The following is a 27,306-nucleotide window of genomic DNA, read 5'->3' on the forward strand; positions in this document are numbered from 1 at the left end:
TCCACATGAACTTTTGCTTTTGTAAGTCTTGAAAAAGGGGTACCTGCAAGAAGTCGAATCAGTTAAAAATTGGATTTCTTTCATCAAATGTGCTGAAACGTATCAAACAAGCTGAATTTCAACTCTTTATGTGAGAGTCATTTCCAGTTACATCCTAAAGGCCACGTTTGACGATCGGATAAAAGTTTTGTAATTTCAAATATAGCAGAAGGCCAATTTTGTAAAAAAAAAAAAAAACATGTTTACATCTAAAGGTATCAGTTCACTTACTCAATCAAGCATTGTTTTTCTGAGGAAGGTTGATTGGATCCTGGATAGTGAGTAAGAACATCATCATCCTCTGGATAGAGCAGTGATGAATCGTTAGGGAGCCCAATTGATTTGTTGCAGCCACCTAGAGACAACGAGGATGTTCCGTCATGGCTGAGACCGAAGATGCCACCGCCCTGATTCTCAGTCGGTGTCTCTTCATCGCCATCTCCTGATATGACTTCTATTTTTGGTTTGGAGTCCTGCTGATGGGATATTCCGGGGAAGTCTTCTGTATCCACATCTTCCAAGTCGGGCAGCTCGTCAATACGCAGTGACTGGCTTATGGGAAGGTGGATGGTTTCCAGCTGCTCTTCGTCCTCCAGCTCTGTAACTAATGGTCCAGGACCATGTAACGGTACAAGCTCCTCTTCTTCTGAAAGATCAGGAGAAACCTGCATAGGCTGTGTGTTTTCAGACAACCTATTCTCTTTATCCTTTGTTAACTTGTGATTTTCTTCTCCCACATTTATCTGCAGCATCTGTCCATCTTGCATAGAGTCTGCCCAGACATTCTCTCCTGTTTCGTGCCCGATTTGAAATTGATAATCATTTTCTTTATCAAACTTGTCCTCCTCCAGCTCTTCTGCGTTGAGATCTCTGTCGTTTGCCTCACTTTTGTCAACCTTCAATTCTTCCTGGCTGCCTTCCGTAAAGATCTGGACATCCTCTCCTTCAGAGAAAGACAAAGTCTCCATGTTTTCTTCACTAGCTATGACTGAAGTAGGAGCTGTCTCAATTTTCCCTAAAAGAAAAGTAATTATACAGTTAAACATTTAATTTTTAAATAACTGTTCAAATAAAAGCTGAACAATGCTCACCTTCCGCTTGCAACTCCCGCAGGCGTTTTTTCTCCAGGGCTTTCTCACGAATTTTCGCCAATTCATCCAAGCTGTCCTGGATTTTCCTTCTCTCCCGTGACACCCATGCCGCTCTCTCCTTCCACTCCCCCTCCAGCCCGTCCTTGGCCCACGCCTCTGCACATGCCCTGTCTTTGGGGAACACGGGCCGGTCATCGAGGAAGGTGAGCTGCTTAAGATGGATAATCATGGTTTTCCTGTAGTTTGGGATTTTCCTCACCACCTCATTTCCCATCAGGTTCAGCACTCTCAGTTCTGGCATTGCCTCCAACACAGAGACAATCTCAGGGTCGTGTAACAGATTGTGAGACAGGTCCAACACGTTGATGGCCATACACTCACTCAGATGCTCTACATCCTTCGCACTCTCCAGTTTGTTATGGGATATTTGTAGAGTGCTGAGTTCAGGAAGGCAGGAGATGTTCTCTATCATGTGGATGTAGTTGTTGGAGACATTCAGGGTGCAGAGTTTCTTCATGGGTTCCAGGTTTTCCAGCTTGCAAATGAGGTTCTGGTGCAGGAACAAGCAGCGAAGGTCAGTCTGAGCATCCAGGTTCTCAATCCTCTGGAGACCATTGCTTTCCAGCCAGAGACATTTGAGCCCTGTGTATTCTTCCAGGTTCTCAATCTTGGAGAAACCCTTAAAATGCAGGTACAGAGTGTCATTCAAGCAAGGTGTGGAGTACAGTTTGTTCTTCTTGCAGAGGTCTTTGAGGAACTTCTTGGTCATCCTTGGCTCTGATAGTTTTTCCTCTTGCACTGAGGTCTGCCACTGGTGTGTATTTTTATTTTTTTCTTCAAATGTATTTTTTATAATCCCACCTGATCCGTTTCTGCCAGAAATATCGTCGGTGTTTGCTCTTTCCGTTGCGTTTTCTGTGGTCACCTTATCGTCCATCCTCTTCACATTCGTGTAATTCCCCCAAAATATATTTAAATAAATCCGCAGACGAAATTTAAAAAAAGTATTAGTTGCGGAAATGTAGTGAAACACGGGGCTGTCAATTGTCAAACTGGATAACTGTCTGGCAATCCGCTTTGTTTGTCAACGTTAATTATGGTTTACGTTGGTTTCCATGGTTACTCCCCGACAGAGAGTTCTGTTCGCGTCGGACACTTATCAGTGTAACACACGCCACTGGTAGGAGGAAACATGGCGGCGGGCATGTTAAACCGTGGCGTGCTAACATTTAGGTTGCAGTGTCAGCTGGTTTCCAGAAGCCCTTCACTGACTCAGGTTAGGGAGAAGAAACGATGGATGAGAGCTTACACATTTATTATGGCGAAGAAGTTACAGCTCGAAGGACCTCCGCCACCGAAGCCACGGTAACTGACATTTAGCTAATGCTAAAGAGCATCTCAAGGCCACTCGTTTAGGAGCCTAATGTGGCATTGTTTTTAATTAGTATAAAAAAGAATGATGAAGTAGAAGAAGTATCTACTTTTTTAGCTTTAGATTGCAGAAACAATTAGTTGCTCACACAACCTTAATGAGGGCAAAAAACGTTCATTATATTTATATTTTCAGCTATAAAATATAAATATAATGTGGTCTAGTTGCTCATTTCCCCAACATTTTCGAATGGCATTGTAATATTTATGGAAAACACTGTCTTCTCTTCCTCATCTCCTTAAGGTGGCAACAGCCTAATTGGGATTACCATTCGGAGGTTCAGGCTTTCAGTTCCCGTCTCCATGAAAACTTCTCTCTGGAGTTACTTAAAACAGCCTTCGTCAATCCGTGTTACGTGCAGGCGGAGCAGGAGAGGAGAAAACAGCTAGACGTTGACTCTGAGACCACGGCCTTGGTTCTGAAAGACAATCTTCAGCTGAGCAAAAAGGGAGAAGGCCTGACTAAAAGCATCCTGACCGACTGGTGCAGGGCAAGCTTTCCTAGTCTGCCACATGAGGGAGTTGAGTGCATTGTGGGGCACCTTAGCAGTCTGTCAGTTGTGACTTATGTTGCAAGAAATCTTGGCATAGAGGATCTTACAATGAGTGCAGAATTCCCTGTTCCGGACGAGGTGCTGAACTCCACTTTCATGGCGGTGATCGGAGCTCTGGAGGAAAGCAGTGGGGCAGAGCGAGCTGCATTCTTTCTCAGAGTAAGGAACTTGTTGGTGCTTGTTTCTTTTTAAATTAATTTAATTGTTTTAAGGTTGTTTTTACAGTAAATGATCCTCATCCCCAACTTCTCTGCTACCTCACAGGATTTCCTATTGACTCAGCTGATAGGAAAGGACCTGTTTGATATGTGGACTGTGGTGAATCCAATGGGACTGCTGGTGGAGGAACTTACAAAGAGAAATATTCCTCTGCCAGAACCTCGTCTCATCAGGTCCGCGGGAGCCAGTACTGTTCTCCCGCTCTACTTTGTCGGCTTGTACAGGTACATGTGCAATCGTGCATGCTGCTTTTGCTACATATTGTCATTCGAATGTGAGATTCGTAGAAATAATTTGCGTATGCATCATGTTCCTGTTTTGCTTATTTTCTGATTCATCTAGTGGCACAAAACTCCTGGGTCAAGGTCCAGGTGAGACGCTTGTCGGAGCTGAGGAGGAAGCGGCACGTGTCGCTCTACGCAAACTTTATGGCTTCGCTGAGAACCGCAGACCCTTTGACTTCTCTCCACAACAGCAGCATCAGCGGACGTTACTTCAGTCAGTCAGTAGCAACTGACAAGTTAATAAAGATCTTAAATCAGTATGAATCTAATGGGGGACAAAGTTGCAGGTGTTACACATTGTAGCCTTTCAACAGGTTATAATTAAACTTGAGTCCACTTTTTGGGATTTGCTATATTTGGATTTCAAATGTCATTACCACAGAGAAATAAGAACGCCAGAGGTCATCTGTTGTACATAAGGAGTGTAAGCCTGTTAGAATAGTACAATGCCTGAAATAGACCTGACATTTGGCTTTCATGTAAATAATGCAGCTGCTCTGTTGTGTGCTTTGTACTGTGATATAACTCGCATGTAATAAAATGTTTGTATGAATGTATGCTTGCTGTGATTTTGTTCCATTTTCAGTTCCTGCTTAATATAGATGATATTTGTGTTTACTTGCCATAAATCTAGTTTGCTGATTCTAAAGTGTTAAAACGTCAAGTAGTGAGTAAATTCCTCACACAAAGAACAGGAATAACTTAACACAACTTATGACTTGCAAAAGTGTTAATCCTCTGTACCTTTAGTTATTTTTGGCACAATGCAATCTCAAACGACAGTGTAATTGGGATTTAATGTGATAGACTAACACAATGTAGGGCATAGCATGAGCTAAAAGCCTGAAAAGCGTTTGGGTTTACATTCAATTCCAAAAGGTTAATACTTTAAAAAAGGTTTTTTTTTTTACTTTTTTTTTTATTATAGCTGTGAGTTTTTGAAAGTGTGTCTCACTGTTTTGGCTTTTTTTTTTTTGTTTTTGGCTAGAGGGCTCAATCCATTTCCTGGAGATGGTGTCAAGTATGGACGCAGATTAACAATTGGATTTAGGACTAACTCATTCTGACACATAGGTACGCTTTGATCTAACTCATTCCACCTTTGCTCTTATAAATTTAGGGACATCCTCATGTTGAAAGATGAACATTCAACAGATTTTCTTACAGATTTGCCCCCAAATTTAGCTCCGTTTAGCTCCCTATCAAATGTGGCCAGCTTGCTTTGCCTTCTCAATAAACAGATTCCAACAGCATGATGCTGTGCACAGGATGATGTGGAGTGTTGCATTTCTCCCACACTGCTTTCAACAGGTTGACAAAAAAAAAACTCCCTCTGACCAGAGTGGTTTCTTTCACGTTAGCTGCCCCTACTTATTGCTTTCAACAATAACTAACATTCTTGTCTCTAGAGAAGTTAGTGGCAAAAAGTCTGATTTGTGAAATATTTGTCCAAAGTTGTGGTAACACTTTATTTGAAGGGGGGTGAATAAGACTGTCATGACACTTTCATAAACATGACATAACACCTGTCATGAACATCAATAAGTCTTCATGAATATTAATGAATGTTGTCATAAAGCGTCATTCGGTAAATTATGACACTTTTAATACAAAGTTGACATTATTCAAAATGTCTTTATGACAACTTGACATTAACCAAGAAATCATTACTGTTTAAACTTTACCTTTAATAACATAAAGTTACCTCATTTTTAAAGTATAATCAGTAATACTTATATAACAAATTTACATCAGTAACAATTTCTTGGTTAATAACCAATATATTTTTCTTTCCACTTCAAACTTACACATTACAATTATAACTTCAATAAAACACACTGACCTTTGTCAGTGTATTGTTACAAAGGTCAATGGACATGGCTACTTTTGTTTTGACTGATTGTTTTCTCGTTTTTGAACAGCAAAGAATTTCACCGAGTACTACCAGGAGCATTTTCTTTTTATAAATGCTGTGCTAATCGTAACATTTTCTCTCTGGGAATATTTTCTGAAATTCTAGAACAGCCTTGTACAGTAGTACCACAGTTATTACCGTAATCCACACAGTGGCGCTGGTGTGTTAAAAAGGGTCGTCAAAGATACTACCGGCAAGATGAAACCTTCAATCATTATTTCTAGACAACTCTCAACTTCTTATACCTGAACATCCGTTTCCATGAACTCCGAATTTACAGCTGTTTATAAATAATATAAAGACCAGGTTAGTACAGTTAATTAAAATGATTTTTCCGGGTTTTCTTGAAAAATCATTTTAATTAACTTGTACATTAAATTTTTTTTAATAACTGAGCTCTAACACACGTTTTTTCTTCTTCTTTGTTTAAGTACAAATCTACATCTATCATAAAATATAGGTATTTAATAATAATTAAAAAAATTAAAAATTAAAAAACTGTCCCGGAGATAAAATGAAGGCGCGCATAACGGGATTTTTGCCAAAGCGGAAGTAGATGGCAGAGCTCCTCTTGTCTCCTCTGATGTGCATCCTGAAACTCCTTGCTAGAGGAGACGCCAGGCCGCCCCTGACAACGGAGCCGCCCCTATCTGCCGTTAGCAGCGAGTCGGCAGCCGTTAAACAGCACAGCCCTTTGTTTTAGTTGTAGCTGACCCCTCAGCCTCTCATTTAATTACCCGTGTTGCGTATCTTTCACCATGGCGGCGAGCGCGAAACGAAAACAGGAGGAGAAACATCTGAAGATGCTGAGAGAAATGACGAGTTTGCCTCCCAATAGAAAGTGCTTTGACTGCGATCAGCGCGGCCCAACCTATGCCAACATGACTGTGGGTTCCTTCGTGTGTACCTCCTGCTCTGGCATCTTGTGAGTATTAAGTTGCAGACGTGAGCCACAGCTTTTGTGCGTACGATATGTAGAGTTTCAGGTGACGGGCGAACCAAAGCTGTTAACGTAAGCTAACATGAGGCATTTATTTCCAGATAGGTTGTAGTGAGCGTGGGCTTCGCTGCTTGACATTGTCTGGTTGTGTTGTATTGGGCGGGGTGCATGAGTTGTCAGTGCCCCCACAATGGAACTGAAAGGGCGACCACCCTCGATGCTAGTTAACTTTAGCTTCCAGTGCTAGCCAGTGAACTTATCTTGCACTTGGAAGCTACAGATAAGCCTTTAGCCAGATGCTGCTACCAGTTGCTGTTAACGTTAGGAAGCCCCCACTCCGACTAATGTTACTTAGTAACCATGTACTCTTTATAGAAAGAGCCACACCAACACACCTTTTAGTTATCGATTTGAACGTCACATTTTTGGGGGGGTTGTAAACTTGACACCTGGGCGTATCAATGTCATGTTATTTAGAGATGTGACCGATAACTGTTATGAGGCCATAATGTATTTATGTAATACATTTCTCAACCCTTAATTTGCCTCTGACAAGAATCGCAACTGGAATTTCAGTTCTGTTTGGTGTTCGAGGTACCTTATACGAACTCCTGTCTGCAAAGTTTAAACATAGTGACTAAACTAGTCGTTACAGTGGAGTAGGGTGGATTTTGTTTTCTATCATTATTCGGTTCTAAATCCAGGCTTCTGTAAACTTCAGATGTGAAATTAGTTAGAATGTTCTCTTCTTTTCCAGTTACAAATATGACATCTTCACTCACTTGTTAGTATTTTAGTAACATGTTGTCATTTAGACAAGTATCTCTTTGCAGTATGGAATATCAACAATATGCAGTAACTAAACATGTTGTCTGTGCTCCTCCTTCTTCTTTACTGTACTCCCAAAGAGCTTAGATGGCACTGATGTGCGTTGTTTTGTAAATATTTGTTAATATGAGCACACATAATCTTAAATTTGACAGACATTTATTATTTTGTGTAAGGACTTAGAAAATAAGTTCGACAAGGAATTTTCAATTTAATTTGTTGCTGAAATTTTAGGTTGTATGTTACTATCATTCAGAGATTGAAACAATATCTACTTTGATAAATGAATAATTGGATGTTTTTTTATATATTTAGCATTGCAAAAAATATTTTTGGCTTACAGTACAGGTGGGGTGTGGTTCTGTAGTTAATAACAATACAAGCTACTTTATGTTGAGTTCAATCTGAAGAAAGAGTTTAATACCTTTGACACTTATCTCATGTTAACTGTTCTTGAATTATTTCCTGTGTGTTTGAGATGCGCTTCAAACTGGTTGTAATTATAGGCGCAGGAAGTGGTGTGGCCCCACTCTGCTGCTACATCAGCAGCATGTGATGCGTGTATGCAACAGGAAGTGGCTGGGACGGCAGGTCACTGTCTGTCTCTCCTGTTTTTTTTAAAATTATGTGGAGTGACAAATCACTTCCAGGAGAACGCCCTACGATCAGGTTGAGACTGAAACTGATTAAAAAGTGACGGGGGAGAGGTTGTCATTGTTGAGGTAATAGGGCAGACGAACACCTGGGTTTTCAGCCGAGCAGGAAAGTAGATGTGACCACGATGGTTCACAGAAACATCCCATCCCTTGAAATGAGTTTCAGACTCATCACCTCGGCTCATGTGGTGTGGCTGTGGCTCGATCTTTCTGAGCTTAGTTAGGTAGTTAGCTAGTTGTGATATGAGAGAAGTACAGTCGAGCAAATGATTTGTGAATTTACAAATTTGTGAATGTACAGAGAAGAAAGGCACCAAAGATTTTAGCTGTAAAAGCTGCACTGCCATAAAATACCCAACAGTTACCTGGCAACCATCGGCTGCTCTAAGCACATTTAATGCTCACAATATGTGGTGTAAGTAGGAGATTGATCAGGTTAAACGCCGCTTTGTGATCTTGTATTTCTCATTATAGTGAGCACACCGGGACCAATCGGCTCCAAAAAGAGACTACACCCAACAGAGAAAACTAATTTTGCTATACTATGTTCTGTAATCCCTGATAAAAAACAAAAAACAAACTTGTGACAGAATGTCTTTTCATTTATACAACAAGGAGTTTATTAGAAGTTCTTAATGAAAAAAGAGCCTTGTTGACTTCATGTATCATTAAAAGCTATTTCATATGTCAGTGGTTAGAATGAAAGTTTGTTTAAAATAAATAACACAATCCTGAGTAGAAATGCTTTTACAATTTTACAAAACATTTTATTTAAAAAGACACATTTACTGCAGGTAGAATCCCAGCAGATGCGTAAAAGTAAATTTCTGATTTATTTTCTAATGATTTCTTTAAATTTTCGTAGCTTTTTTTTTTCTTTTTTCTTTTTGGACAATTTAATGGTTGCGACTTCTTTAGGGGTGACGGCCAGAACGCAAACACTTTTTCCTCTTGCAGTGGTGGTTATTTAATGGGTGGTGTTGGAATCTGCTATGTAAACACATTCCTGGCGAAGGTGGGGACCTTCCCAGGAGGAACACCGCTCACAATGTCTCTTTCTGGTAAATTGCTGCTGGCAGGAAGGAACCCCACTCGGTCTGCTTGTCTTGAGTAAGCAGGGATACAAAAGCGACAAGTCGGCATTAAGGAGGGCCAAGTGTCAAACATGACTAGTATAATAAATAACAGCCAGGCACTATTTAAATTACAAACGTGTTTAATCCTTTTGTGATGTTCAAGCAAAGCGTAAGTAACGCTTATGTAAACAATTCGGTTTGACTTTAGGAGTTTTTTTTTTTTTTTTTTTTTTTTTTATTTATTAAACTACAGGTTGGGTATTAAATATTTCCTGTTCAGCAGTTATTTTAGGCTTCATGAAAGCCCTTCCACTCTTCTGAGACTTAGTTTTGCCAGTTCCTCTCACCCTGAAGCTGTTTCCGTATGCAAATGAGTTGAGTTCTCTGGCTCAGCTATTCGCTGTAAAGTAGAGACAAGGTCATAATTATTTCACTGTGCAATATGTGATAGCATTTTAGCACACAGTGTGCGTGCCGCTCTGTTTACATGTAGGGAAAACCGAGTGGACTTCTGCTTGTTTGGAAATGTGGACCAGTCTTTGCTGATGTCTGCAGAGTGGTGATGGCAGAATCAGTGGTATCCTGTACTTCTCCGTACTTCTGCATTTTTTAGAAGCCACTGACTGTTGTGCGATAGCGCATATTTGGTTAAGGAAGGCTGTTTTACCCTGTGTCACTGCATAGATGGAATCCGGACTGATACAGATGCATTGTATCTTTCAGTTGGCTCACACGAAAATAAACAACAGCTATGACAATAAATGTAGGCAAAGGATGTTTTCCGTTTTTCAGAGGACAAAATTAGCAAGCAAAAACCACAGCGGATAAGATCATGTAACCTGAATTAGCCCCCTCAGCGGGAAAGCAGTGGGCAGAAATGTTCACATCATATTTCACCCTTTAAGGCAATGGGACTTTTTCTGTTTCTGACCTAGTTTCATCTTGATTCGAATAGCATCGTGTCGTTTACCTTCATCAGGCGCTGAAGAATTGCTCAAGTATCACGTATGGAGAAGCGCACACTTTTCTCCCTGTTTTTGAAGAGATTTTCTTTTTTTAAATAAGTTTTTCATTTGTTCATTTTGACTCGTTTTCAAAGTCGAAAACAAAGATGAGAAGAAAACTGACATTTGGAAAGTTTTTTTTTTTTTTTTTTTTTCCAGATTCAATTAGTCTTTGGTTTGGTGGTTTAGTCAACTTATTATTTAGATTTAGTAAATGATTTTTTGTCATTCATCCTCTTATCTGTTTTCACAAGAAGTCTCAGTAAGACATAACTGAACAAAAGCTGATAATGTGCTGGACATCTCTCTCCCTTTCTTGTGTTGTTTTTTATACAGTATAACCTGGAGTTTATATCACAAGTACATTTTCCTTGTCCAAACTGCCTGTTATCTCTGTTTCGTGTTACTGAGTAATAGTGAGTCGAGCTGACTGAACGTGAAAAGAATGAGCGAGATGAAAAGTTCTGAGAAAGTTAACGCCTGTCAATAATTTAGCAACCTTGGTCTAGTGTTTCACTCCAGGTTTGGCTCGGCTTTGTGCATAACACAGTGTGACCAAGCGTTAACCGTGAAACTTGAGATTCTTTTTCCTAGACAGCTGTGGCGATTTTTTGTTGTTGTTTTGTTTTGTTTGTTTTCTCACTTAAAACGTTGAAAGTATCAGTTGTTTGTATCTACATCTAAAACAAGGATTAATTTAATATTAACAACTGGTTGTCGGCCACTAATATAATTTTCAGTTTGAACAATTTCGACTGTCTCACGAATAAAACGCTGCATGGAATCGAAACACAGACAACTCCTCAGAATGGAAGTTATAAAAGGCAAGAGCAAAAATAGTACAATTCTGTTTATTTATTTTAAGAAAAATAATGAAAAAAAAGAAAGATTTTAGAAAAAAAAAATGAGTAAAAATCTAAACCTTTAATTCAAACTGTGACGCATCATAGAGATGCACGCAAATGTCCAGAATTGGGAAATTTCAGAATTTTCTACTTTAACATCTAGAGTGTAGTTAGATTCCCGATGTTAGATTGCTTAAATCTTTAGTTCAGATTCCATCTTAGTGCATTTAATGACTCTATTACGTAAGTGCCATGTGATTAATATCTTTTTACCATATTCAAATGTTGACCTGTTTTGAGTTTCACTTTCAGTGAAAGACTTATTAAGGTAATATAGCTCATCTAATATTGACTTTTCCCCCAATCTCACATGTAGACTCTACATGCACACATCGAATAGTTTTGCTTTGTTTATTTTCTTTAATTTGTAAAAAAAAAAAAAAAAAAAAAAAAACCCAAAAAACACCTCATTTTATTTGTTTGCAGGCTCTGTGCCCTTAAGTCACAGTTAATGTTTTGCCTGTCTAAGTAAATGTTCTGTGATCAGCTTCAAAGACAAACAGCACTGACCTTACAGCCATATTAGTCAGGTTTAACTCAAAACAATAACCCTGCCTGCTGACGACCCTTTAGTTTAGCTGAGCTGTGACCTTCTGAAGGGGAATGAACGAGGTTTACGTGAGATAACGGATGTCACTCCTTGATAGTTTCCATTTTAGGGGATATTACTCATCGCTTGGTTGCACTGACAACCTGAGTTCAGTCAGTGCAAGTTCAGGAAATGTTTCACCCGTTTCCTTTGTTTTCTTCTTCCTTTTTTGTCTGTGTGCCGTGATTCATTTGTCGCTTTTGTCTTTTCTTGCACTTGTAGTCGACTCGGTTACACAGGCAACCTGCCGGCTTGTGGCTAATTAAATGACCCCATCCAAAGAAAGGGGGGCTGGAGCCCATTAAGATGATGGTTTCGCTCGCCGTGACACGACATCAAATTGACCCCGGTTTAATTTCTCTGCCCACAGACGAGGACTGAACCCACCCCACAGAGTTAAGTCTATCTCCATGACAACATTCACGCAACAGGAAATCGAGTTCCTACAGAAACATGGCAATGAGGTAAGCCTGGTGGACTTCTGCTCTGCTGCATAAAACTTTGAATTACTCTTAAAGGCCTTGTTTCTTTTTGGTTTTACTTAATTTACAGGTGGAGATCACAATATGTTTGTTTTTTTTTTTTTTTTTTTTCATGTATTAGCAAATGGTCTCTGTGTTTTATAAACGAACTGTAGTCCAAAGTACCACATTTTTTTTTATTAATAAATGCCATGGAGTTTCAGTATAAAAGGTTTGTCATCCATGTACTCACCTATCTGCTCAAAACAGAGAAACCAAAGTCCTTCAAGTCCGTCATCACATTTGTGGTATAAAATAGATCAGTGTCACCAGGGACGCAGTTTATTACAAGCTGGAGCAAAATCATCCAGGAGGCAGACATGCTGGAGACTCAAGGTTGGGACTGATGCTTGTGTCCTCCAGGCTGTAAATATTACTCCATCATGTTGCTATTTTTTTTTTTTCATTCTGTTTTTGCACACTTTGATCCAGAGAAAAAAGCTGATACAACAGCTAGGGTTCAAATACCATCAGCTGTTGTATCTCGGCCTTCATGCTGTTTTGTCTTGTGCATCATGAATTTAGACATTCAGTTCTTGTTGGTTTTATCACCATCACTACATGTCCATCTTGGTAAATTAGGATATCATTGAAAAACTGATTTATTTCACATTTTCAGTCCAAAGGAACCTTTGTTGGAGAGTCATTCCAGACAGATTGGTGTAGCTGAAGTGTTTTTTTTTTTTTTTCTTTTCTCCATTTGTTTGGATGTTTTTGTCTGACACTTGATGAAAACTCAGAATTAAGTTTCTGCAAAAGTTTGAATATTATACCAATTAGCAAGATTTCTAATACCAACTACCCCGATTGCAAAGTATGCGTGTGACCCGTATCGCACACGTCTTCAGTTCTTTTTGCATGGATTACTGCATTCATGCTGCATTGCATCAAAGTGACCAGCCTGCAGCTCTGCTACAGTCTTAAGAAAACCCAGATTGCTTTCACAGTGGCCTTCAGCTCATGTGCATTGTGAGGTCCGATGTCTCGTCTTTTTCTGGACCGGAGCTCTTTCTGTATGAGATTGTGTGTGAGGTTTAGGTTAGGTGAATTTGTGAAATCAACCACAGTGACATTCTGTGTGGGAAGGCCCTGCTGAAAAATGAACTCAGCATCTCCACAGTGCTTGTCAGCAGAAGGAAGCATGTAGTGCACTAAAATTTCCTGCTCGACGGTTTTGCTGACTTTGGATTTTAGAACTGGACTAACAGCAGCTGATGAAATGGCTTACCAAATAATCATGGAGTCTGGAAACTTCACACTGACTTTGCTTCACAGGCTATTCAACAACACTGCATTTATCTTTGTTTCTTTCACTCCTTTTCCTTCCACTTAACTTTCCTCGAATAAGCACTGATGTAACAGCCAGACTTTTTTTTTTTTTTTTTTTTTTTTTACCAATAACGGTTTCTGGTTTACATTTATTATGGAGGGTATCATTAAATGTTTCCAAGACAACTGTCGAGTCAGCATTTTTCTCCATAGGGTGTAGTATGACCACACCTTAACACTTGTGGTACATAAATAGGGATAGTCTTCTAATTCCTTTTTGTTCAATTCAGTACTAGACCTGTAAAATAGGTCTGTTAAAATACACAAGTTAGTTTAAGGTGGTTCAGTGATTTTTTTTTCTTTTTTTTTTTGGCATCATTTTTAATTAGCATTATTAGGTAAGTTCTGTTATTATTTTTCTGTCACTAGATAACTTCTTAACAGTTAAAAGTACATTAATATTGTATAGTGGAGTTTACAAAATAAATTTGTAAGCTGACACAACTTTCCTGCATTGATATGTTTCAGGTATGTAAACAGATCTGGCTCGGTCTTTATGACGACAGAACCTCATCAGTGCCAGACTTCAGAGAACCACAGAAAGTCAAGGAGTTCCTTCAAGAGAAATATGAGAAGAAGAGATGGTGAGTGAGCATCTCACGCTGGTGGTACATAGATCTGAATGAACAGATCTGAGAGCTGTGCTGACATGCAGCTTGTCTTTGAGCTTCCCTTATTTCTGGCCTGGAATGTCTCAAAGGGGGCTCATAGCACTCAGCCTCCAGCGAGCCACCAAACACTCCTCCTTTAGCGCACTGAATGTAGGTCGCTACAGACAAGCTGCTCTAAATATGCAATAGTGACTTCAAGTAGGTAAAGCATGAATTCAAATTAGACATCTTGTTCTTTAGCCCAGTCAGCATTATTCTCATATTAGTGTTATGGTTAACAGGACACGTTATCAAATGCAAACAAGAGGTTTGCTAATTGTCATTGTGAATTTTTGATTTGAAGAGGAAAGTAACGTTAAAATGAATACTTATGCAGTTACAGAGAAAAACAAGATGCACTAATAATATGTACTTTTTTTTTTTCCCTTGAGGTTTCATAGAGCAAACACACCTGATTATGAAAGAATTATTTTTAGCTCATCTTCAGATGTTTAGTCCCTGAAAGCCGACCAAAATGAGAGCAGTGGAGATGGCGCTGCATGCCTCAGCATGCCCTTTTGGAACAAACATGCATTTTTCTGAATCAGACACCCAATCACATAGCAGTGACAGTGTTTTACAGGTGCAGATGTTATTTGTCCAATAATCACAGTTAATCTACTAACACATCTTTAAATAAACTTTTATATTGAAAAATTATTATTCTGCAGAATACTGTTTTCTTTATGTTTGAGCTAAAAGTTTCCATCAATTTAGATTTTTTTTTTCTATTATTACAGTTTAGATATTTTAACATTAATGTGATGCATACATTATTTTCTTCCAAGGTATGTGCCTCCTGAACAAGCCAAGGTTGTGGCATCGGTCCATGCTTCCATCTCTGGTTCCTCAAACAGCAGCACCAACAGCACCCCAGAGGTCAGACCGCTTAAATCGCTGCTGGGGGATTCGGCCCCCAGTCTGCACCTGACTAAGAATACCCCACCAAATCAGGTGAATGTTTCACACGCGTGGACACAAACACTTTCTTGTAAAAGAGTAGTGCCTGACTTAAACAAAACAAGACTTAAAAACGAAATTCACCCCCCTCTGTCCCCAAAAACAACAAAAAAGAAAACAGTTGTATCAAATCAAATGATCAAAGTAAACTGCAGCCCAAAAACTTATGTAAGTTTACCCTCGGTAATTAAGGCAAAACTGCACAAAAAATAGTTGCATTAAAGTCCCAGAACCCTTTGAGTAGTCCGGTTTTGGCTTCACCTGGTTCAAATTGTGTGAAACAAAATCTCCTATCAAGCACCTTTTGCTATCAAATTATTAATTGGTTAATCCAAAAATTAATTAACAGATTATCGCTACACTTTATTGATGTTAAGTCAAACAAAAGGAGTGAATCTTTTCACATGTTGATGTTAGAAGTATTTTTTTTTTTAACCTGCAGATACGTCCTTTGCTACAAATGATTAAGCATGCACTAAAGGAATGGTGTTCTTGCATTTCCAGCAATAAAATGTTTATTTATTTTAAAAAGTAATGGAATTATTTGTGTACTTGCATCTATTAACATATTTTAAATATTGTATAAAAAGACCTAAGTGGTTGAATAAAAAAAAAAAAACACTTGGAACGTGCCAATTTTTTAAAATACTGATTAAATGTCAGAATAATCAATAGAATAATCGATTACTAAAATAGTCATTTGGCGCTGTCATAGTTACATGTTACAGAAAATACTTGGCTTTTGTTTGACATTTGACTGGGTCTCTTGCTAGTTTACAAATGTTACACTTTCCAAGAACTTCAGAAGATCTTTGTCAAGAGCTTCTGTGACAGATTTCTTACTTGCATGTTCAGCCTTGTGATTAGTTCCAGCAATTTCCAACAGCTGATGGGTGCGGCCATCTGGTTTGATTTCTGCCTATAATTTGTGCATCCAACTTTCCTCACTCTACCTGCTCCTTCCTGTGATCTCCAAATTAGTTTCCACAATAATTTAAATGATGTTTAAATTGCCCAGCCATTCCCAATTTTCAGCGTTGTGCTCATGGCAAAAAAAAAAAAACATTTATTTTTTATTTTTTTCCATTTGTGTTTCTTGTCTCCAACAGTCTCCGGTAGTGAGCCGTGGGCAACACCATCAACAGCAGTTCCATGAAAAAAAGTTTGACCTCCTCAGTGACTTGGGTGGAGACATCTTTGCAGCCCCGACCAATGTGAACTCAGCCCCCGGCTCCGGCTTTGCTAACTTTGCACATTTCAACAGCCACACAAGTAAGTATCCAACTAATTATTGATTTATTTCATCGAAATGTTTCAGTAGTTGTTGGTAGCTAAAATATCTGATATATAAATGCACAGGAAAAAAACTCTGAGATGTTTTCAAATGCTATTATCTCAATTGAAGGACTATCAAATTAAGTTGTATATTTGGTAGGCAGTTGAGTCCATGCCCACCAATAACTAGTAACATGACGTCAGTACGGGAGCCGTTTGCTTCTTTTTCGTGAATTCAATTTTTTAGGCTAATCTTTATGTGTCATTTCTGTTTCTGAATTTGTTCTCCAAAGAGAACAGATACTTGCGATGTTTTTGACCAGTTACCAAACAGTTTGCATCAGTGGGTTTTATTTTTTCCTCATGCTTGGACCAAAGTTTTCTTATGTAAAATGTTTCTGAAAAGCATTTCTCAGAACTACAGTTAGGTGCTGTTCCTGCTGTGCTGCTACAAAAAGAGGAACCAGGTCTGATGGTATAAAACAATACCTTTTAAAAAGGTTCCTGCTGTTCAAAATCGTCCTTACTGCCTATTGTGGGACACAGTGTACTTCTGGAAACTGCTGGGTTTTTCATGGTGCGATCACTGCTGCTTACAGACAGACAGACAATGAAGATAGTGATTCATTTCGACAGCTTTATTCGAAAAAGAAGAAAAGAGTGGGCTGGGAAAGAGGTTGCCCAGCGAACAACGTCTCAATACGTTGCAATGTTCTTCAATAGACGTTTAAGTAATTTGAATGAAAATGTCAAATTAATACAATATTGGCTCATTACTGATTGCACATTATATCTGTAATGTTCATTATTATAGCTTAAAGCTAAACCCAAAATTCAGGTTTTCGGAAAATTAAAATTATTAGGAAAGAAAAATGAAATGTTGACCCACATAAAAGCTGTCCATGTGCTGTATAGCATATGTCCTTGGTATTTGGTTATGATTCCGTTTGCATGAAGACTGCAGACATGCTACATGACATGGAGGTGTTTGGCCTGTTGCTCTGCCAAGGTGTTCAGGTAGCCTTTAAAAGCATCTTCCAGCTCATCTGGACTGATGCTTCAGGTGTTTCCTATCCTCCTCCTGATGGTGCTCTGCACATTCTTTATGGGGTTTAGGTCGAGCATGTTTGCTGACCAATCAAGCACTGTGATACCATCGTCATTAAACCAGACATAGGCACTTTTTGTAGTTTGGGCAGGTGCCAAGAACTGCTGGATAATGAAATCTGAGTCTGTGTAAAGCCTCTCTGAAGTGGGAAGCGCAAGGTGTTCTGAAATTTCCCGGTAGCAGCTGTGCTGACTTTGGACTTGAGGAAGCTCAAGTCCCAAATCGCCTCCGACAGTGGAAACTTCTCTCTGAACTTTGAAGCAACTTGGATTCTCCTGCCTCCTGGCAGCTAACGCCCTTCGAGAGTCAAATGTTTCCTCAGCAGCTGCAGTGACGTCCACAAATCTTCTCATGGAAATCACTGGCACAAATATACACATTGATTAATTCACAATGCATGTAGAATCACTGGAAAAGGTCAACTGTCTCTATCTCATAAATATCCATTGCAGTAGCCCGTGTCATGTTGTTTCTAAGTTCGTTCATCCACACTTCCCTACTCACTTTTATTTCTTTTTTTTTTTTTCTTTGTTGCTCATCTGCTCATCTGAACATCACGTCATCAGCACCTGCAGCAGCACAGAATGTCAGCGCAGGGGCAGGATTTGCAAATTTTGATGCGTTTGGGAACACCCCGGCACCACAAGCGTCATTTCAGCCTCCAAATACAGGTAGCGCAAGCTCACGTCCACACTAAACACGAAACAATTGGGATTGTTTCTCAAAGGCAAACACGCTAAATAGAAACAAGCTTGTTTACCAGTCGCATATTGTGAGGCATGTTCTGTGTGAAATTCTTATTTCTGTTCACTTTGGCTGACCTAACATATATTCAGCTTACCAAACCTTTTGATCAGTCAGTTCTGTAAAACTTCTGCATACAAAATAAAATAACTGCATGCTTTCCAAGAGTGTGTGTGTGTGAATGGACCCTTTTTTCTCATTCACACACTCGTACAATGAAAAACCTGCTACAGGAAGCTATTATGTGCTGCGTTGCCCCCTACTGGACGCATTGATTGTCTGTCTCTGTGTGAGTTGGTCTCTGTCATTTCTGTTAAACTTCTTACATTTTTCTTTTTTTTTTTTTTTTGCATCATTGTCTTTGTCACAAATGGTGAACGACCGTCTGTCTATCTTGTAGTACTCATGCATTTATGTCAACACTATCATTTTCACCACTTCTTTTGGTTGTGTAATTTCTGTTCTGTCATCTTTTGCTGTTTATTGCTCCATTTTCCCTCCTTTTGATTTCTGTCTGCCAGCGTTCGCTGTGCTCTCATCCAGCCGCAGTGTGGGTGAGTTTACCGCTGCTCTGCCTCTCCAGAGTTCACACAGTAAGTCTCTCTGGGCTTGCCCCGACAACAGCTCCATCATCTCTGATGTGTTGTCCTCCCGACTTTCCTTTTCTTTTTCTTTTTTTTTCTCTGTGTTGCTGCTTTTTTGTTTGGTTGTTGGAAATCTAGGATATCTAGAGTTCGGGCTTAAAATGGTAACAAAACTGCAAGAGATAGAGTTTGAAACTTCTGAATTAGCTTAACAGTGTTTGGTTAGTTCACGCTGGTGAACGCAAACAACAATAATTGCACAAGTGTTTTCTATTGATTCATTGGCATTACTTTATAAAAAAAAAGTTCTTTTTCAAAAACTCTTTGTACCTTGTTATTGGTTTTACGACACAAAAATAATTTAACCTGATATATTTGCTATTTTGAGTTCCTGTGGATTTTGTGACAAACTCCTGAGATCTTCTTGTGTGCCGTCCCGTACTTTGTCTAAAACTTTCACTGGAACATGCTGAAGTCAGAAAAACACACACGCTAAATAAGCTGAGCATGACCTATCAGGTTTGATGGTGAAGGTATTTCTGTTCAAGTTTACGTTTTTAAAAACCAACGTTGTTGCAATCAGTGTTTCCCCCAAAACATAATGATGTGTGGGAATACATTCACCTGCAATCTGTGAATGTGTTCACAATGTGTGAATACGCTGAAAAACTATGAGATCCAACAATTTGCAGTTTATTTACGCTTTTGACCAATCGGATCATTGGCGCACAGAGTACCGTTCTGTTACGGTTTCAGTGCATTAAATGAAGAGAAGGGAATTGTTACTGGCAAAAGGTTCAGGGTTAACAATGTATCTTCTAATACAGGTTGAAAGGAAAAAGCATCTTTGTTGATATTAAGTTGTACCTGTATTTCCCTTTGTTCAGTTTAATGTCCTTAAAAAAAAACAACACTGAGGCATTTGTCAAGTTTTTACCCCTCCTATGCCACAATGATTAAATTATTATTATTATTTTTTTTTATTTTACCCGTACCTGAGAGCTAAAATGCAGGTGGCATGTCTGACAGAGCCTCAAAATCCTTCCACACATTGTCTTTACATTAACCTCTGAAGCTGCCGAGCTTCATAGGTTAATGTTATTGTGGGCAAACATTGCCCACTTTCTTTCAAGTGTTGCTGGTCTCCCTTCCTCAGCATGGCTCAATCCACCCTGTACCCTCAACACACACACACACACACACACACACACACACACACACACACACACACACACGCGCACCCCCCCCACTGATCTTTTGTCTCAAAATTTCCAATCAAAGCTTTCCTTATGACCTTTTAATTTCTCTCTTCCATGCAGGTAGCGCCTCAGGGGGACTAGCAAATGCCAATTTTGCAAATTTTGACAACTTCCCCAAATCGTGTAGTGCTGACTTTGGATCCTTCAGTTCCTCCTCCCAGAGTAACTCCACGAGAGCTGACAGAGACGTTGTACAGAGTACTAACGTTCCCGTCGATAGATACGCAGCCCTGGCTGACCTGGATAACATGTTTAGCTCTGCCAAAACAGAGGAAGGTAAACCTTTATGGCCCAGCCTGTTTTGTAGATTTTAGCTGCCAGGACAACAGGATCATATAAAAGCAATAAAGAATTTGCTCATGCTCTCAAGGATTGAACCCCCTGAGGATTTCTTTCTTGTCCAGGCCGGGTCATGCACAGACGCTTTAAAACAAGGGCAGATTCTTTATATTGTTGTACTGACTTTGACATGTTCAAGGAAACATCGAAATTTGATCATTGTTTTATTGTAAATCAATGATCAGTTTCATTTACGGCATGTTTGTTTTTCATCCATAAGCATTATTCATTAACCTGAATAACGACCACATGCTGCCGCTTTCTGTCCTCACTCTAAAAAGTGCCATCTGTTTGAACAATTTATCGACACGGTCGAATTCTGGCACTAAAGCATCTCCGAGTTGGTTCGGGCTGATTTAATTTTAGCTTATTTTCTTTTAAATATTTTCACTTTTTTTTTTTTTTTTTGCTAATAACTGACTATTGTTCCCCATTTTTAATAGGTTAAATATGGCAGCTCTTGGGACCTTTTGGTTTTGTGTCTTTCAGAGTTGACAAACTTTTTTTTTTTTTTTTTTTTTTTTCCCCTGCGAGGTAAATTGAACCCTGCTCTTTTCTCATGTGCTTCTCTTTCAGGGGGTGGTATTGCTGGAGGCGTGAGCTCTGCTGCTGCTGCAGCCTCAGCAGGAGTTGCCGGTTTGCCTCAGAAGCAGTCAGCAGGCATTGCTGCAGGCGACCGTTACGCTGCTCTAGCGGAGCTCGATACCGTCTTCAGCTCCTCAGCACCCGCCACCAGTGTTTACAACACCTCTAGCACTTCCCAAGGGTAGGATCCAGCACAAACCGCTCACACATCTGAGAAGGGCACTGGTCGATACATTTTTCTTTATTTTTTATGTGCAACTATCTTGATGTTTTTTGGGTTTTTTTTTTGTTTGTGTGCATTTGTGTTTTTATTTATGCATATTGTCTATGAAGAAGTTTTTATGTTTAATGGCTATTATAGATTAGGTTTTTATCTGATCCTGATTAAAAAAATTTTGTGTATCAGCCGATTGTGAATCATACCAGCTGGATATTTAATAGATCTAAATAATATAATATGCAGTTAGTGTATTAGAGATCCAGCAGTCTAATAAAAATTAGATTTATGCAATCTTTAGAAAATGCACTTCTTTCTTACACAAGGCTCTTGTTTGGCCGTTATTGCAGTAATGTCTTTGGCTCAGAGACGGTTGCCTCAGCGCAAGCACAGCAAGCGATGCCCGGTATGCCTCAGGGTTTTGGAGGTAAGTGAATCTGTTTTTCCTTATGTATATAATTACGTAATAAAATATGGATCATGAGTTGCAAGCTCAAATTGCTGATACCACAAACATAATTCAAAAGCAGTTCTTGACTACATGGCCGTTCAAGTGAACCTATTCCTTTGCAGACGAAACCTATTTTTCTGTATTTCCTTCATAGTCCACACGATTGTTATAGGAAATCTCTGTTTGACATGGATTGGTCCGGTTTAGGTCTCAGTACTTGGAGTGTTTTCTGTTTTGTCCCAGAGGCGATGAAATATTGCCCAGATTCCATGAAAAGAGTAACAAAAGCCCTTTGAACAGTGGGTGGTCAAAATTTGTATTTTGACCACCCACTGATGAAATGCCACCCTGAGCGGTGAGCCATTATATTAAGTTGTCAGTGGTAGTTGACAACTTAATATAAGACTCTTTCTGGATGTCTCAGTTTGTAAATTGTCATTTTGATTATTTGTGAATATGCTGCCGGGCTTTTTTATGTAAAACCACAGTTTGGAGCTTTATTATCCACTTACTTTATTTCCTTTAATTCATCGGAACAATACCGTTTTATTAAGATGTTGGTTCCAATATTGGAATTCTTTGGAAACCAGTTTGCCACATGCTCGCTCTTTTCTTCTTCTTCTTCTTTTTTTTTTTTTTTTTACCTTCTTCTCACATGCTGCGACTTGACGTTTTCCTCCAGCAGCACCATCAACCAACCCGTTTGTAGCCGCTGGAGTCGCCCCTGCAGCAGCTCCCACCAACCCATTCCAGTGCAACGGCAGAGCGGCGAATATGGCAGCTGCAGCGGGTCTGTTCTTGTGCTTTTTTATCTGTGATTTCTGCTTCTCGTCGTGCGTAGCTGTGGGGACGTGAGGGGAAAACAGCTAGTGAATTATTCAGCAAGTCTGCTGAAGACTCATTTAGCAGTTAGAGCAGATGGGAATATTCTGAATTGAATGAAAAAGTAAGGAGGCAGTTACACTAGTGTTTACATTCTCTGCATACAGGATAAAGCAATCTGTAAAATCCAGAATTTGAGATTTACTAATTATTTTTATCATGCTGGACAGGCTTGATGAGTGCCCCTCATTGGCAGGGTTTTACCCCCACCTTTGGTAGGTCGCTACGAGGTGTTTGCTTACTTTTCTACTTGTGTGCTGTGAACTGACAGTGACTAATATTTATTGCCATAAATCAATTTCTTAATTAGCTGAAGAAGCAAGAGTTGGATATTTAAAAAAAAAAAGCCTTCTGTTGTGGCAAACATTTTTTTTTCTTATTTGGTGCAGTTGTTTGTTTTTAAACTCTAGTTTCACCTGGTGAAATGTTCACTTCATTTTCATCATGAATTATTTTCTTGTTTCTATTTAATTGCTAATATTAGCTAAAAAAAAAGAAAAAAGAAAAAAAGACAATCATTAAGGTAGCTCTATTTTGATTAAGCACTAAGCTATTTGGTGTGACTTTTTTTTTTTTTAAATGACAGAAGTGCTGAACAAGTGTAGCTTCATCATGATAGAAGAAATGTATTCTCTAACAACTCTTCAGATTATTAAAGACAACAGAGATGTATTTGCTTTGATTTCTTGAAGTAGTTTGTGTTTGTCATCAGAGGAGATTAATCAGTTATAGTCACCATACAGAAGATCTACCAGTGTATTTTGCATCATCCGTTTGGGTTTGGATGCTGCTGGAATGTCTAGAGGAGAATCGCCTTAGTTGGGATGAAAGAAACCGTGGATTTACTAGGTGACCTACAGGGACCTGGCAGGTGATACTTGGTCCAGTGTAGGTCATCTGCACGGATCTAGTACTTAAATGTGTTGTTCCTAAATACTTGGTTAGTTTTACGGACGAATCGGTCCTATTTATTGCTGAATTGCAGGAATGTGGTGCTCTAACTTCCATCTATACAATGAGATGATATTGATGTTGATTACAGGTGGTAATTTAGCAAAGAAGCAGACCCAAGAAGGGAATGTATTTTATAAAAACAAGAGGCCTTGCAGCACCTCTCTGTGTCTCAGCTCTTTTAACTCTTAACAGGTAATATTTAAAATATCCGATGTGTGAAACACACATTTTTAGAGCTTACATATGTTTGAAATCCACTTTTAAGGCTTCAGCAGTCAAATCAGTTTAGAACTGAGGACTCTGTGAAAGCTCAGCCTGCTGTCGTGATCTCGCAGTGATAACATAAGAATATTAATTACCAAATATGGAAAAACTGATGCACTGACTACAGTAGTTGAATGAAGAATGTTGCTGGGAGCCAAATCCAATGGCCATAGCTGCAAATCAAATGCTTTTAAAAACTTACTCTCAGAGCAGCAAATGACCAAAATGTTTGCACACCGATTTAGATTTTAGAAAGCATGTTGTGGCTAGAGGAGGAGTGAGTCTGTTGAATGCAGAGAGCAGTTTCAGAGTTTCTTACTGGCATTGATTGCATCATTGTAAAAGCAGTTTTGGCAGATCTGATACGGGATTTGAAGTAGGGCTAGAGGAAGCGATGACCCATGAGAGCACCAGGATTGCTGGGTTTGATAAAAAAAATTTTCTTAGCAGTTCAAAGATCGCTACACTTTCTGAGGCAATTGTCAAGAGCCGGCTGGGACATAGCAGCCTGCATTTTGATATCGGTTCAGAAAGGCTTTAGATGTCTGATTGATTTTAGTGTTACAAAGTCTGTGAGATGGATATTGTGGGTAGCATTGAGTTCTTTATTTTCACTGACTTTTAGGTGACAGCTAAATCTTTCTGATGACTTATCCACAGCCGAGAACCAAATTTGACAGAGAATCTCTTTAGGACATCGTAAAGATGACGGAGGACAGACGATGTCCTCACAAGCCGACAGATTTTGAGAGTAAATGATTTTTCTGCATACCGTTTGCGCGTTGTTGTAGCTCATGAGCATGCTCGCGTGTCCTAAAAATAAATCTGACATGAAGCAGAAAACGTTTGTTTTAACCTCTTAAACCCCTTTTGGATCTTCTGCCCTGTTGCTTTCTGCTGTGCAGCAGCGCCTTTTGGCACAGGCTCCATGAGTATGCCGTCAGGATTTGGAAATGCTGCCGCCTACAATCTCCCTACCAGTTTCAGTGGAACATTCCAGCAACCCTTTCCTGGCCAGCCCCCCTACACTCAGCCTCCGGCGTTTCCTCAGCAACCCAACGGTGTGTGTTTGTAGTTCACATGTCCAGTCTTTGTTACGTCGCATTTAAATTGCGTCAATTTGACTAAAACATTCTTAGCTTTATTGTATCTGTTGTGTATTTCGTGTCGTTGTCTATCAGGTGGGGGATTCCCAGCCTTTGGCCAGACGAAGCCTGTTGTGACTCCTTTTGGACAGCCAGTGGCAGCCCCCATGGTCCCTAACAACCCCTTTCTGGTTAGTACAGCAAGATCACTTTTGGTAGATAAAAACTCTTGTGTCATATATATACTTTTTTTGTATTTATTTTAAAATGAGTAATGCACATCAATAAGCGTGGCTGCGTCTTATAAATGTGCCAAATGTCGCCTATAGGCTAAATTACGTCTGCAGCCCAAGACATCACTAAAGCAAATGTACAATAAAAGATGCAGTATATCTAATATACTTACATAAATACATTAGAATATGGAAAAGTCAATTTGTTAACTCAATCCACTCAATAAAACTCATTCTATATATCATTCACACTCAGACTGATATTTTAAAGCCTTTGCTTTTAAGTGATAAAAAAAAATTACACTTACAATTAGATAATTACATCAGACCAATAGAACGCAGAAATGTCAGCTTAATGAAAACTATGTGTAATATATGTTTATGTGTTATTTTGAAAAGGTGCTCTTAATCCACATATGTCAGAGTCAAGGCCCGCGGGCCACATCCGGCCCGCGAGAAGGTTTTTTACGGCCCCTGGGATGATCTTGATTTATTATTAGAACCGGCCCGCAGACCGCAGCAAGCCGGCACCCCGTCTGAAAAAAAAATATCTTCCTTATTTGAACTGTAAGTAGTTCTTTAAATGTTCTGTGAGATGATGTACTTACCCATGTATCCATAACAACCGGAACTTTCAATATCCACCAAGTTATTGCCGAAATATACCGTCTATTAAACGAGTGCCCCCCGGATTAATTACACTCTCTGCAGCTGCAGCTGCGAAGTTACCGTATTAACCCGATACTTGCTGGAAAGTGCAACGTCTCCTCTTTCAGAAACCGTTGGAATTTTTCCACTTAGCGCTACGTGTGGCGGAATTACGGTACTGCAAATTTAGATGTGTCGCCGGCGACACATCTAAATTTGCAGTACCGTAATTCGCCGGCGACACATCTAAATGCCTTGACTCTGACATGTGGATTAATAGATTTTTGCACTTTATTTTATTGTATTTCAATCCAATTATATTTTAAAAATATTTCAGTTGTGTCTGTTGAAAATTAAAGGTTACTGACAGAGCCATAAGAAAATATTGCTTTATTTATCTGATCATATTGGAATATATTTGTTAGGTTTTCAGTAGGTTCAATTAGATTCACTAGACTATATGAGTCATTTAAAAAAATTTCAATGAACATTCGATCAGTCCGGCCCTCGGCTTGTAGCTAAATTTTTTATTTGGCCCTCCGTCCATTTGACTTTGACACCCCTGTCTTAATCGGACAACCTGTCTTCATCAGAACCCGTCTTCTCATTCGCCGAATGTGGCCGTAGTGATTTCCATGCTACTTTTTGACTCCCGTGTGTTTTCTCTGCGTCTCTGTTCTTCCCAGGGCGGCGCTCCGCCCGCTCAGTACCCCGCTGGAGGCTCGTCAACCAACCCCTTCTTATAGCGGTCCATCTCGTCTGCTGCACAACAGGGTCGACAACCGGCGCGCTTGCACCTATTGCACTGTTTCACCAGTAGCTTTAAAAACACACAACGTTTGTAAGAATCTGTATTTTCTATCGCAGTTTGTCACAAATTAAACAATGTGCAAGACGGAGGCACTGACGGTGTCTTGTGACTAGCAAAAGAAAGAGAGGGGGGAGAGGTTGACCCTCTGTCCTCTGCTGAACCTGTGAACTGGCCTGAGCCACAACGTATATAATCAAACTGGCTGAAAATTAAGTTATTGCATACAGTATATCATTCATCATGCTGCATTTCTGTACATATGTTCTTTTCTCCTCTAGGACGTTAGCTCTTTGTGCATATCAGTATTTGTATAACATAAGATTTGTCGAGACAGGGCTGTCGCTTGGGTACTGCCAGTTTCTGTATTTGTAAAGAACTAAACTGTTTGTGCTGATTCTTTTTTTTTTTTTTGGGGGGCGGGGGGTAAATTGTTCATACTGAGGAAAAACTTCAGTGACTGAAAACTGAAAACAAGTGAATGCTGCATCCGAACGGCAAACTGGCCGTTCTGCCGCCTCCCTCCCTGCTGACAGAGACCCCGGTCCCAACAATTTTTGAATGACAGTGAACCTCAGACCCACGGGGGGGAAAAGCAGAATGACTGATGGACTGAAAAACCACTTTCATGGGATATTAAAGAATTTTAAGTTAATGTGTAAATATATACAGAATATATATTAAAATGAATTTTAAATAAGATGAAATGACTGAAGCTTTCATTTAGAAATGTATAGGTGCTTCTCAATAAGCTAGAATATAATCGGGAAGTACGTCCATATCAGTAATTCAATTCAAAAAGGGAAACTCTTGCTTTTGTTAGCGTGGGCAGGTGCTAAGCTCTGCTGAAAATGAAATCAGCAACTCCATGAAGACTGT

General features: G+C 39.4%; 3 protein-coding genes across 5 annotated transcripts; 2 read left to right on the plus strand and 1 right to left on the minus strand.

Annotated features, from left to right (window-relative positions):
* Positions 1 to 257: 257 nt before the first annotated feature.
* dnaaf1 (dynein axonemal assembly factor 1) lies at positions 258 to 2,311 on the minus strand. The gene is given in 2 exon segments (XM_014994909.2): positions 258 to 1,054; positions 1,131 to 2,311. Coding segments are annotated over 2 exon segments (1,734 nt in total). The 5' UTR covers positions 2,068 to 2,311.
* Positions 2,294 to 4,171, plus strand: mrpl44 (mitochondrial ribosomal protein L44). Its single transcript, XM_014994911.2, has 4 exons — positions 2,294 to 2,495; positions 2,806 to 3,274; positions 3,380 to 3,558; positions 3,677 to 4,171. Exons 1-4 carry the CDS (start codon positions 2,323 to 2,325, stop codon positions 3,849 to 3,851), a joined length of 996 nt encoding a protein of 331 aa, XP_014850397.1. The 5' UTR covers positions 2,294 to 2,322; the 3' UTR covers positions 3,852 to 4,171.
* A 1,934-nt stretch (positions 4,172 to 6,105) lies between these two features.
* Positions 6,106 to 27,134, plus strand: agfg1a (ArfGAP with FG repeats 1a). Of its 3 annotated transcripts, none has more exons than XM_088011864.1 (13): positions 6,106 to 6,458; positions 11,902 to 11,995; positions 13,850 to 13,965; positions 14,820 to 14,985; positions 16,101 to 16,263; positions 17,941 to 18,045; positions 20,022 to 20,237; positions 20,877 to 21,066; positions 21,453 to 21,529; positions 22,236 to 22,343; positions 24,559 to 24,714; positions 24,835 to 24,929; positions 26,306 to 27,134. In XM_088011864.1, exons 1-13 carry the CDS (start codon positions 6,292 to 6,294, stop codon positions 26,363 to 26,365), a joined length of 1,713 nt encoding a protein of 570 aa, XP_087867990.1. In that variant the 5' UTR covers positions 6,106 to 6,291; the 3' UTR covers positions 26,366 to 27,134. The 3 variants fall into 3 exon arrangements, with proteins under 3 accessions (XP_087867990.1, XP_087867991.1, XP_087867992.1); XM_088011865.1 differs by having other exon boundaries at positions 22,239 to 22,343; XM_088011866.1 differs by lacking the exon at positions 20,022 to 20,237 and having other exon boundaries at positions 6,111 to 6,458.
* Positions 27,135 to 27,306: the final 172 nt, after the last annotated feature.

This window comes from Poecilia mexicana, unplaced genomic scaffold (genome assembly GCF_051168715.1).
Source record: "Poecilia mexicana isolate PSO_F unplaced genomic scaffold, ASM5116871v1 scaffold_13, whole genome shotgun sequence".
NCBI lineage: Eukaryota > Metazoa > Chordata > Actinopteri > Cyprinodontiformes > Poeciliidae > Poecilia > Poecilia mexicana.